This window comes from Centroberyx gerrardi, chromosome 12, assembly GCF_048128805.1.
Source record: "Centroberyx gerrardi isolate f3 chromosome 12, fCenGer3.hap1.cur.20231027, whole genome shotgun sequence".
In the NCBI taxonomy this organism is placed as follows: Eukaryota; Metazoa; Chordata; class Actinopteri; order Beryciformes; family Berycidae; genus Centroberyx; species Centroberyx gerrardi.
The window spans coordinates 3,941,351-3,954,044 of NC_136008.1; the positions used below are offsets into that span (position 1 = coordinate 3,941,351).

The 12,694-nt window shown below is 43.3% G+C and overlaps 1 protein-coding gene across 1 annotated transcript; it reads left to right on the forward strand.

Annotated features, from left to right (window-relative positions):
- Positions 1-1,218: 1,218 nt before the first annotated feature.
- nes (nestin) lies at positions 1,219-11,468 on the forward strand. Its single transcript, XM_071900994.2, has 4 exons — positions 1,219-2,042; positions 3,470-3,594; positions 7,213-7,286; positions 7,873-11,468. The coding sequence occupies exons 1-4, from the start codon at positions 1,224-1,226 to the stop codon at positions 10,881-10,883; spliced, it is 4,029 nt and encodes a 1,342-aa protein (XP_071757095.2). The 5' UTR covers positions 1,219-1,223; the 3' UTR covers positions 10,884-11,468.
- Positions 11,469-12,694: the final 1,226 nt, after the last annotated feature.

Genomic DNA, 12,694 nt, shown 5'->3' on the forward strand with positions numbered 1-12,694 from the left:
CGCATATGATACACATACAGATAGAGATATGTATCTATCTATGTAGACACATTTCTACCCATCCATTGATATTTCAGAGAGTTAAGCTGATGTCAGTCTGTCACTTGGCTGCTGCAGTGTGGAGAGACGGCCACCAGAGGGAGGCGGTGAGGTCAAAATGTGCCCTTCCCAGGCATTAACACCAATCTGTGCAGATTCAGTTTAGTCATCCAGGTAATAAGAAGTCCAAAAAACAAACAAAAAGAGAACTCTTCATTTTATGTCCAGTGGATTTTGTTTTTATATTTCTTTGAACTACCAGTACTTTAAATAGTAGGCCTATTTAATGCAGATTCTGAGACATTTAGTTTATTATTGGTAACGTTTCTGTGTGTAAATTCTCCTTTTTTCCCCACAGTGTGCACATTCCTTTTGCTCTCCTGTTATGTTGTATTGTATATAAACCCAGAGGGTTGATTAGTTTCTGGAATTGGTTTTAAAGAGCACAGACACACTCCAGCTTCATTTGTTTAATCACTATTTAACATTCCTAAAAATAGCACACAATTTCCATTCTATTTTCATGTAATGCATCTTCCAGCAGTGCAGGGAGGTGTGGTAATGTGATAAAGGAAGCATTAATTACTACCAGGTGCGCTTGCCTGTAAAAGAACAACTTTATGCACAGGTGTTTATTCACCTTGAAAAAGGCACAAGCCGATATGTCGGTGTTTGATAATAATTATGCACTGAAGCAAGAGTGTGTATCTTCCTCCTCATTTAAAGCCAAAGTCTGGCCAGCAGTGAAAGAGTTAACCTTGACAATTACATCACTGACTTTGTCCGCCCTTTCCCATCTTTTTCATCCCTCCATCTCGTCTCTCCTCCCCTCCATCTCCATTCCTCCTTTCTCGTCTCTCTATCCCTCCTCCTCCGCTCCCTCTCCATCCTTCAGTCTCCTCCCTCTCCATCCCTCCTCCCCTCCTGTCCGCCTGCCCAGCCCCTTCATTAACTCCAGTATGAAAGGGGAGCCTCTTGCTGGCAGTCACACTACCAGAGGCACAGAGCCTCACTGGAGCTTCACTCACACACAAAACACACACACACACATTCACACACACACACACACACACACTCGCTCAGGCCTGGACACACAGATACAGTTGGCTCCCAAATCATAATCAGTCTACTTCTGAGTGAGGCCTCAGTTTGCCAAATCTCTGTCTTTTTCTCTTTTTTTTGACATGGAGCTCCACAGCGTGCGTCAGCCCTTCCTCCACAGCCACCTGGGTGAGGAGAAGCACCAGATGCTGAACCTGAACCAGCGCCTGGAGGCCTACCTGGGCAGGGTCAAAGTCCTGGAGGAGGAGAACGAGCTGCTTCACAAGGAGATCCAGGCTCTGAGGCGCAGCAACCAGGGGGCCTCATCGCGCAGGACGGGCCTGGAGAAAGAGCTGCGCCGGGCGAGAATGGAGGTGGATGCAGCCTGGAGGGAGAGGGACCAGACAGAGATGGAGGTGGGAAGCCTGACCGAGGAGCTCCAAGCCCTGGGCCTGCACGGGCAGAGGGAGGCCGAGGCCCGGATGGAGGCCAGGACGAAGCTGGAGGAGAGCAGGAGGGAGATGGAGGAGGAGCAGAGGGCCCAGATCTGGCTGAGGGAGACGGTCAACCAGCTGGAGAATGAGATCCAGCTCATGATTCAAACCCATCAGGAGGATGTGGCCCACTTGGAGGCCACACTGACCCACTCCAGACACGCAATGCCACCCACACACAACCAGATGCCCAACCTCCTCCAGCTGGGGCAGGAGTACTCCCAGAGGGCCAGCAGGGCATGGCAGGAGGCGGCGGAGGCCTACCAGGGCCAGGCGGCTCGGCTGGAGGAGTCGCTGAACCAGGCCAGGAGCCGCTTGACCCAAGTGGGCCAGGAGAAGAGCGAGAGCCAGCTGAAGCTCCAAACCCTGCAGAAGGAGATCGGCTCGGCTCAGGACACCAGGCTGCATCTGGAGAAGACTGCGGCCCAGCAGAGAGACCGGCACAACCAGGAGATCCAGCAGCTCCAGGTAAGAGCTGAGGCTCTGCATCTGATGGGATAGGACAGTTTTCTCTTTTTTTAGTTTGGTGTCATTTTGACGGTAAATGTGATTTTATGATTGTATTGGCTCCATGCTTTAACATTGCCTCTAGTAGAATAGGTCTGCACTCAGAAATATGCTCCACCTTTGAACATTTTTTTGTCCAGCACCAGTTAGAAACTTGAATGTGCGTATCAAAACATTTCTTTGGTCTAATAATAAACATAACATATATAAATCTATTAAACATTATAGTGGAGATGGATTTTCAAACTAGCATGGGTCTTTTACTCAATACAACATGGCTGTCATTTAAAAATCATCCAAAGCATCTTGGCTAACTTCCATCGCAAGTGAAAACAAGGTCATCGTCTATTGCTCATGAAATGTGCAATCAGTCACAATGTTTGATGTCTTTGTCGTAGCTTCATGTGGCACAAATAGACACCGTCAGGAATAGTGCCGTGACAAGGCATGACGTCATGTGGACAGTTGATGAACAGATGCAATGATGCCTCTGTCTCAGCAAGACTCAGGAGACAAATGTGTTCGGTTTAACACTTCTAGACTGTGGTCTTGTCTCAAAGTCCACTTATATCACTTGAGGATCTTGTTTCCCCACCACAATGACAACATGACATTTTTGTACTACTTGATGTGTCATTCCCTAACCAACATAACATAACAAGGCCTTTAATGTTCTGCCTAATATCCTTGCTGAAGCTTGCAGGAGTGTGGGTGTTTCCCCTGGACTTCCCTCCCTCACTTTCCTCATTTCATATTCTGATGAAATTAAAACATTTGGGTGTGAAAGGGCTCGGCGGACTGCACATGTTTAGGTTTGGGGCTGATGGATTAGTTCTGGGTCACAGCGAGGTCCAGCAACCTTATAAAGCATTTCTGAGGACAATGCTGGCTGCTCTGGTGTGATCCTATATGACTAGCAACAAGTTTCCAGGAACTGCTGAGTAATTTGCAAGTCTAATATTCACCCACAGTGACATGTTAAACTCATAGATACTACAACATAGATACTTTTGATTTGTTTGACACTTTTTTGGTCACTGCATAATTCCATTTGTGTTATTTCACAGTTTTGATGTCTTTACTATTATTCTAAAATGTGGAAAATAGTAAAAATAAAGAAAAATGCATGTGTCCAAACCTTTGACTGGTAGTGTATGCTCAGCAAAATGCTGTAAAATCCGGGCCCTAATTCACTTTAATAGGACCAACTTTCTACCACATGTTGTGTTTTCCTAACCATAGCAACAGTTACATTTGTGCAACCCACAGTACATGGTGCAAACAAGACGAACTACACTGTTTATGTGGTCTCACCCTATGTTGAGAATGTTTTCAAGCCTTTTTTTTTTAAACCTCTTCCTTTTCCTGTGTGACTTCCCGTTTGGCAGGAGCACTTGGCGGGTCTGGAGGCGGAGAGGGAGGAGCTGGGCCGGCAGATCGATCGTCTCCTCGTGGACAACCGAGGCCTGCTGCAGCTGAAGATGTCTCTGGGCCTGGAGGTAGCCACCTACAGGTACAGCACACCGTCAGCTGCTGGTACACGTCCAGCAAAATCCATTCATAGAGCGCCTTTAATATACAGGTTTGTCACAAAAGGCTTTGCAGAAAATCAAGGACAAAGCAAACGATGAACATAACAAAGAATGAGCAGATCGCATATTCCAAGATGCAAGGCCAGTCACCATCTTTGTCCTCTCTACATTTAGAATTACATATATGGATTCAGGATTCAGTCACCAATCAATACTGACAAATATTTGGAAGGTTTCATTCCAAAACTATCTATATATATATGTATAGATTTTGGAAAAATTTAGCTACCTGAAATGCATCAGTCAGAATTTCAAAAACACAAATGATTCTATACTCAAAAACAGGAAAATATCTTAAGATGATATTCAACCATAACTTTAATAGTAACCCACAATGGTTTTATTTTAGAGTAGTTGTGTTTTGTTTTTTTTCAAATTGTGTATGTAACATTTTGAAATGAAACTCTTTATTTGCTCTAAACATTAAATCATTGATTCATCAGTAGGTTAATCTGTTCTTCTTAAATTCAGTTTGGAGAAGCAGAAAGTGGAGGCTTGCAACATGTTAACCACTTAGCATTGCATGTTATTGCATCACTCATGTGTCATTGCGTAATGTCTGGGCAGGATCCCATATAAGATAAGATGAGATAAGATAAGATAAGATAAGATAAGATAAGATAAGATAAGATAAGATAAGATAGCACTTTATTGATCCCCTTGGGGAAATTCAGGTGCCACAGCAGCAATTGATGGACAATGCCAAAGAAGTAAAGTATGTCAAGTACAGGTAATAAAGAAATAAGGGAAATAGCTACTAACATAGAATAAAGGTAGTGAACATAATATACAACAATAGAGACAATAGAGATAGAGAAATAATGAAATAAATGCAAATAATAAATGCAATTCGGAGAGCTCCATGGATATATTCCTGAGGTACATAGTATATAGCTTTAATGTCAGGTTGCTGTGTAAAAGGAGAAAGTTTGGCTTCACAGATGTAAAAATATTGAGACTTTGCCAGGTTGATCTGAGGAAGCAGCCTGTTTGATGTCAGACAGGTATGTGACGAATGCTGCATTTAATGTTTGTTTGAACATCCTAAAAGGGAAACGCGGCTCCCACATATTTTTGATGTTTGTTGGAAGCCCTGTCACTCAGAATGTCAGTGTACTAACTAAAGTATTTTCCTAAATTATTTTCCAAACATCCTGAGTTTTTTTTTTAATGTTTTTATTGCTAATATGAACAAAAACATGAATTCAAGCTAGTTTATGTGTATGTTCACACTGCAGGCCTTCACGCTCAATTCTGAATTGTTGCTCATGTCAGATTTTTTTTTTTTTGGTAATCTGATACCAACATGAACTGACAATGATGTTGAAAAGACATGAGTGTGCAGAGTAACAATAACAAAAGATGTCACATCCGTTTTTGTAACTCGTTTCGAACACAGTTCAGTATGAGCTTTAAAGTTTTGACTGAATTATATATAACCTTTATTTAACTAGGAAATCACATTGAGATTAAAACCTCTTTTACAAGTGAGACAGGGTCAAATAGCAGCATCAAACACATAACAGGACAACAACATCAAATCACAACAGCAACAATAGGTGCAATACAGTGCATAAACAAAAACAAGGCAGCAATATTTAGTCATGTGTTTGTTAGTTGAAGCAACTGCAGCTAACAGTGACCACTTCCATTATTCTAAGTTTAAAATCATTTAAAGAGATAAGGGTCTCTAGTTTGAGATCGGCCTGCAAATTGTTCCAGGACCGTAGTAGAACAGGCTTGATCTGCCAACCTCTGTTCTGCTAGAAGGCTTTAAACTGAAGCTATTTGTGCGACCTAAGATTATGACTGCTTTGCAAAAAATGAAAACTTCTGGCTTAAGTAAATAGGTAATTTGCCTGAAATAATCTTATAGACTAAAATGTACCAATGTTGTAGCCTATGCAAAATGAGGGATGACTATCCAACCATGCTGTATAAGGTACAATGATGGGTCCTAAAGCTAGAATTAGTGACATACCTCAAAGCTGAATGATACAGGGGGTCGAGTTTGGACAAGGTGGACGATGAGGCAAACCTATAAATAGTATCACCAAAATCGATCTGAGTCAGAAAAAGGCCAGCAACTAAGCAATTGAGGCGTCTCCCTAAGTACCAAACAAGTCGGCTATTTTGCTCTCTTTCCATTGTTGAGTCTTGTTTCCTCCATGCTAATGCTGCTCAGCCAAGCTGACCTGGAGCCAAAAATATGACTATTGTCTCAGTTGAATGACAACTGAATGATTTACTTGTTGTCATGGCAACTGTAACAAATTGAGTAAAGGTACACAAAAGCACACACATCCATTCTAGTACTAGGTGCTGGACAGAAAAGCAGTCCTTAAAATGTCTTTAATATTAAAGGAAATATTTCCTTGGTCCGGATTGGAATTGAAAAATTTAAACTCCATGCAGCATTTTGTTGTCCACATTGATTAGAAAACATCAGATCTGTGTCACATTTGAGGGGAAAAAAATCAGAATCGGGACACTTTCAGCTGCAAAGTGAACAGTCTATGAGAATGTTATCAAACGGCGAAAGAAAAGCCGTCCGCATCCAGCTGAGCTATCATTACTACCATGTCAACACTTGATTTACACAATTAGTTTAACTCATTCAAACACTGCTTCTCACTAACAACCTGGACACCGCCCTTCCCCCCAGAGAGAGACGCTGATGAAATAGAGCTGTCCGCAGTCTTCGTCCAAGAGGCCACAGCCGTCTGGACGAAAGGTCGTCCCACTGAAAACACAGCCTCTGCTGTCTTGGGCAGAGTAACGTATCCATTATGGAGCTCTATAGTGGCGTCTCCTTTCTCCTTTTCCCCCCTCCTCAAAATATTGACCCTCACCCTTCAGCGAGAAGTCACCGATTTATGAGCTGTGGGAGTCTAGAGTAACAGGAGTCGGGGAGGCGGGTGGGGAGTGGGAGAACCTAGAGGACAAACTTCAATGTCATTCACTACGCATCAAGCTGTTAGATCTGGATGTATTGTATTTTTATGTTGTTGTTTTTTCAAGATACAAGATATCAAGATACAAAAACGACACAAAAAATGAGTTTATTTGCTATACATGCAGCTAATTATAAGTGTGTGTTGGAATGGGAACTGGTGGTCCACATCTGTGAAAGCAAACAGTGGCATTAGTGCTGCATGGGCTATTCATAATATCAGCTGTCACTGTGTGTATGTGCGTGCATGATTGTGTGTGTGTGTGTGTGTGTGTGTGTGTGTGTGTGTGTGTGTGTGTGCGAGAGGAATTGATGCAGAGGTTTGTGCCCTGCAGATGGTTCCTCAATGGCAATGCCATTCCTCCATTAGCATAACAAGAGGCCTCAGTCTGCTGCTGCAGCTCAAGAGCAACAAAAGTTGCTCCTCACTCCTCTTCCCACCCACTGCTCTGTGTGCAGCATCATGTCAGCATTCCCCCATTCACAGCTCTTTCCCAAACGTAACAATATTCGTAGTACTGTGTAAGAGATGTGCAACTTAAGAACATGGATAAAAAGCAATTTCTCTTGTCATCTCTCTTTGCAGAGCTTTACTGGACAATGAAAGCCTCAGGGGAGACATCTCTTCAGTAAATCAGCCAAGAAACATCTACATCACAGGTAATTAAGCTAAACAACATAAATCTGCACCATGTCATAGTGACTTCATCGTTGTTGTGTTCAGGATCACAATATGTCACATCAATCTTCTCCCTTATTTCCACTCTCCCTGTATTAATAATCCCTGTTTGTAACTGTGTAATTTCACTCATAAGAAGCCCCTCAATGTGGCAGACTTGTCTTGGTACAGTTTGTAATCACATTAGTCTAAGTGGGGAGGGGTCTTGGCTAAGGGGGCTGAGCTCGGCACTTTGGGTACGGTAATGCAAGCCACCTAAGATGGTCCCCAAAGGTTATTGAGCCATATGGCTGTGCTTTCCGGTAACTTAGACCATGGGGAAAGGAAGTGATAATCAATACCTCCCCATTAGTGTCTAACCTCCATTGAGAACATGTATTCTAATAATGCCTTTGGGAAGCGGTTTGCAGTATCTCTGTCATGTTAAGATAACTGGAGATGCTTTGAAATACTAGGCACTGAACTCAATACAATGTAGGAGTTTTCAGGAGATATCAATGCAGGGTGTTATTTGTACAGTAGATAGGTTTATTGTATATTCATGAGCTCTCCGCATGTCATCGACAGATGCAGTTTCCAGTCGTCGAGGGGTTAAAGAGAATTACCAGACCCAGCTGTCTACTAGCCACAAGACCACTCCCCTCTCATCTGTCCATAGTGTAAGAAGCAGATCCAAACCAGCCATGATAACTACAACATCAATCTGGACTAGAAGACCTGTAACCCTCAATGAAACTCCAGAGATCTATTGGAAAAAAACCATAGAGAATCAGATTGGACAAGAAACAGCAAAATCTACAAAGTCAACAACTTGGGCAACACCTTACCCAAAAGTACTGCAGAGCGGAACAGTTGAACACTTCAGACCGCAGGAGGTTCATGAAGAAGTCACGTATGCTGAGCCTCTCTCTCCTCCGAATGAGCAAGAGCCTCTTGCAGAGTCTCTGGTTGGATCAAGCCATAGGGAAACAACTGCAGGGGAAAAGGAAAGTGAGGAGGATTGGAGCATTCTTGATGCTGGACCTCCTGAGGAAGGACCAGTTGTGGAGTCAACTGTTAGTTATCAGGTTGAGTCTGGCCTCAGCTGCGAACCACCCTTCAACAATGAAATTAGGCAGCATCAATATACCGTAGGGAACCTCACATCATACCATGTCCAAATGACAGAAGAGCCCTTTGGTTTCTCAGATGAATCTGGTAAGGATGTGCCTTTTGAAGTGCCTGCTAAAAAAGAAGAGATGCATGAGCCACATGCTCCAATTGATGCATGGGTGGAGAAGGAATTGATGATAATGGGCAAAGAAGCAGAGCATGTACATGAAGAAACCTCAGATTCTGAAACTGAGGCGGTGCTTGAACCAACGCTTGAGTCTAGCACAAGCAGTCCAGCTTCTGAGTGTGAGCCTGAAGAAAGTATGTTTGACCAACCGGCAGAGTTCAGTCAAGAGGATATCTCAAATGATGTTGCAGGAGTGATAAGCCAACAAATAAGGGGTTCCATGGCAAGAACAAATGAGAAAGAGTTTGAGGATAAGTTGTACCCTGATGGAGAAGAGATGGATACGTGGGACAGTGTGATAGAAAGAAAGGTTGACCTGAAGAAAGATGACGGCATGAAAAAGGATGAAATTAAAACCCAACATGCTGAACCAGAGGAAGACATATCAGCAAGAGAACCAGAGCATGAAGAGAAAGAAATTAGGGAAGAAGTTGCATCCATAGTACAGCATGACGACAACATGACCTCTTCACTGATAGACACAAAATTAGAAGGCAATGGGCAGCATGCTCTTTCAGACCAGGAGCATGTACAGCTCCCTGACAAAGATGAAGAAGAGAATGACGAAGAGGAAGACTCTCAAAATGTCTCAGTGTCATGGAGGACCGAGCTGGAAAGTGACAGCTATGCTCAGGATAACACACTCGCTGACACTCGACCTCTGATTCGATACAAGAGTGACGAGACTGACGCCAACACTCAGGCGTCGCACATGGATGAGAGCGAGTCCAGTGAGGGTGAAGAGGACAAGAAGGATGGAGAAACGGGAAGTGGCATTTGGAGTGAAAGCAAGTCAAAGAGATTTGGAACTATGGAGGATCTGTGCGAAGAAGCTGAAGGGGAAGCATTGGATGAGGAGTATGATCTGGGATATATTCATATTGAGGACAGGGATGTTGGCCATGATAGGGATATAAGTGAGCATGCTACACTGGAGAATGATGAGAAAAGTGCGGAAGTTGAGCATTCTGATGAAGAAATGGAAGAACTTACCAAACCGGTGGAACCCGTGGTATTCTCGGATGTAGATTATGACGAGGAGTTAGAGAGCGTGGACAGGCTTGTGGAACAGGAGCTAGAAAGCTTATCCACAGCCACTTACAGTGCACACTTTACACAGCAGCAGGCCAATGAGAGCGAGGCAGTGCTAAATCTGCAGGAAGAAGAGGAAGAGGAAGAAGAGGCTGATAAAAGAAGAGAGGACATGTTCTCCTGCGCAGAGCCTGAAGTGACAGCACACCACAAACTTACATCTTCCACTACAGTTATGGATCAGCCTTATGAGCACCTATATTTCAGTGATACTTCAGTAGAAATGCTTCACACAAATGCCTTGGCTGAAGAAGAGGTCCAGCATAAAGATCAAGGAACTGTGGATGCTCCAGAGAAAAGGGAGGAAGAGGAGGAACCAAATCTGTCAATGGTGACTCATGCTGACGTAACAGAAGATCACTCTGTCTGTAGTGACCTCAACAGCAGGCCTGAGAGTGAGATCAACATGAATAACTCAGATATGGAAGAATCCAACAGCTCTGAGGACGAGTCGCCCAATGCGAGCCAATGCTCTCAGCCGATCTCCACAATACATGTAACAGCAGATCAAGAGGCTGTATCTGTGGAAGCATCCGGTGCATCTCTAGAACGTTCAGTGGAGGAAGTTGCAGACTGTCAGGCATTTCCTGAAGTTCCAGAAACAGCTGAATGGGAAGTCCTAGAGAACCCAAGTGAAGACTTTGAAACCAGAGGTCAGAATGAAGATGATCAAGTATGTGATAATGCACCTGAATCAACTCAAAGCTATTTCCATGATGAAGGTAGCACTCATCAAGGTGCTATGACACAGAATGAGGAGTCCCCCGAGATTTCCCCTGACAGCATACCGGCCGAGGAAGACATATTTCTGGTGAAGGACTCAGCAGAACCTCTGAAAACAAATGGCAAAGACAAGGACCTCCATGGCTTCTTCAGCTCTGGTGTAAACAATGACTTCTGGGGTTCCTCCTTGGAGACAGGTGCCACCTATCAACCGGATGATTCCTATAACGAAGCAGCTGAGCAATCCAATCAGAATCTAGGCTTTGGTGACAACCTAGTTTGGGGGAATTTGGAAAACCCGAATGTGGCAAATGGGAACTCCAGGATGGATATTGACTCATCTAAGGCTGCGGCCGCTAAGGAAGCGGAGGAACAGAGGCCTTCAGAGGTGAAGCAGTTTAGTAGAAATGTCGATGAGGAGGAGTTGGACCATTCCGAGGATTCTGAAGATGAGGGTGAATCTTGGTCATCTGGGGAGGAATAGATATACAAAATAGTGAGAAATCAACAGTTAGAGTAAAAAAAAAAAGAGTTGAACACATTATCAGTATTAGTGAGATGAAAATTAACTTTTGCTGCATAATACATCCGTTATGAAAACCAAAGTTGTGCCTTGGTGTGCACCCCAGTGACGCTAACCACCCGTGTGCCAATTCTATCTAAAGACACTGAGCACTTGCCCTGTTTCCTTACACTGGCATATTTGACTAACCATGTCTTATTCTTGCGTCCTAATTGTTCTAACTGTTCGTTGTTGGTGCGCACGTTACGGAAGAAGGTTTGAAATTGCTGCATGAGGGAATAGCATGATGACAGAACAAAGGGTGACATTTGAAAGTCAAAGCATTCATTGATTGCTGCCTAATCTGATTGTACTGATAGTCTCAAATCAATGAAACTAGAAGGGTAGTATTCCCTGTAGGAGCTGCTATTTCACAGTGTATACAAAAGACAGCTAGTTGTTCTAGTAGTGAGCTAGCCCATTTCACTACACTACAATTAACTAATTTCTTTGTGCATGTTTTACACGTATGTAGAAAGAATTGTTTTAAAAGGTTATTTATGTTAAATAAAGATAACAACATGTAGCCATTTGGATTTGCAAACCATGTTATGTTTATTTGCTTTCTTTCCAATGCATTTTCATCAGTAAAGTTTCATTCTGCCTTGGTACCATTTTGGTTCAGAATAAACTGTAGATTCAAGATATACTCGGTGTGTCATTATTTTTTTTACTTTTTACTTATTTCTTGTCTGGTTTGCTTGCACAGTGGAACTGATTTCTGCACCATAGCCCTCACAATATTGACAGAACTCATGTACGTTCAAATAGATTGCTGAAGATTCCCCGTGGTCAGCATAAAAGATTTCATTATCATTGTGAATAAAGCCATTACAGATTGTAGTTGTCTGATGGAAAGCTGTGTGAAACTCCTTCAGACCCTGCTAAACATAACATTTTCATGCCAGAGTTTTCATTTCTGACGAATTGGCACTAGCCTCCTGTTAGCATTTGTTAGCAATGGAATTTGTTTGCAAGTCAATGAGGTATGAAGCCATTACTGTCACAGTCTCATACAAGACCTTTCATGTAGTTCTATTACTTATTCTTACAATTAGTACAACTGGATTTTGCACTACCATTGCTAACAAATACTAGGAGGAGGCTGTTGCCACTTTGTCAATAACAAATACTACTTTTGAACACTTTTTCAATGCCCTATGAAGAGACTTGGTTTAGTTTAATTAGTAGATAAGAGTGATGTGATCAATAGGACAGGATTCTGAAATTCAGAACCTTTCCTTTAAGAGGGGGCTTTGTTAGTGATCAATAAAACTCACAATACAGTTGTGTCCTTAAGACAAGGTCAAGAAACCAGCTGCTTGCTGCCAGCAACATCCATCTCTGTTTCCTCTGGGGTTTGCATTGAGGAAGACCCACAGGCTGTGTGTGTGTGTGTGTGTGTGTGTGTGTGGACTTGGCAGCATCCCAGTTTCGCTGACCTCAAAGCAGGCAGGCTAACAAAGCGGCACCGGGGCCCTGCACAGCAAACAACCGTCCCATGGGAAGGCCAAGGAAAGAGTCTGAACCAGGGAACAATGGGTGACCTCACCTCCTCTCCTCCTCGTCCCGCTTCGCGGCCCTCTCCCCGTCCTCCCTCCCCCCCACATTTTGTCATTCATTAGTCAGTTTACTGAACAATGACGGCTATTTTAGTGGCCGCTCGCCTCCTCGCTGCCCAAATTCGCCCAATGAGAGATGAAGTGAGGAAGGAAACCGCAGACGGTTGTGCT

Bases quoted from the DNA above. Each gene is read 5' to 3' on its own strand.
- nes (XM_071900994.2), top strand. From the start codon at position 1,224: ATGGAGCTCCACAGCGTGCGTCAGCCCTTCCTCCACAGCCACCTGGGT. The intron at 2,043-3,469 runs GTAAGAGCTGAG...CCCGTTTGGCAG, and splicing joins AGGAGATCCAGCAGCTCCAG to GAGCACTTGGCGGGTCTGGA. The intron at 3,595-7,212 runs GTACAGCACACC...CTCTCTTTGCAG, and splicing joins CTGGAGGTAGCCACCTACAG to AGCTTTACTGGACAATGAAA.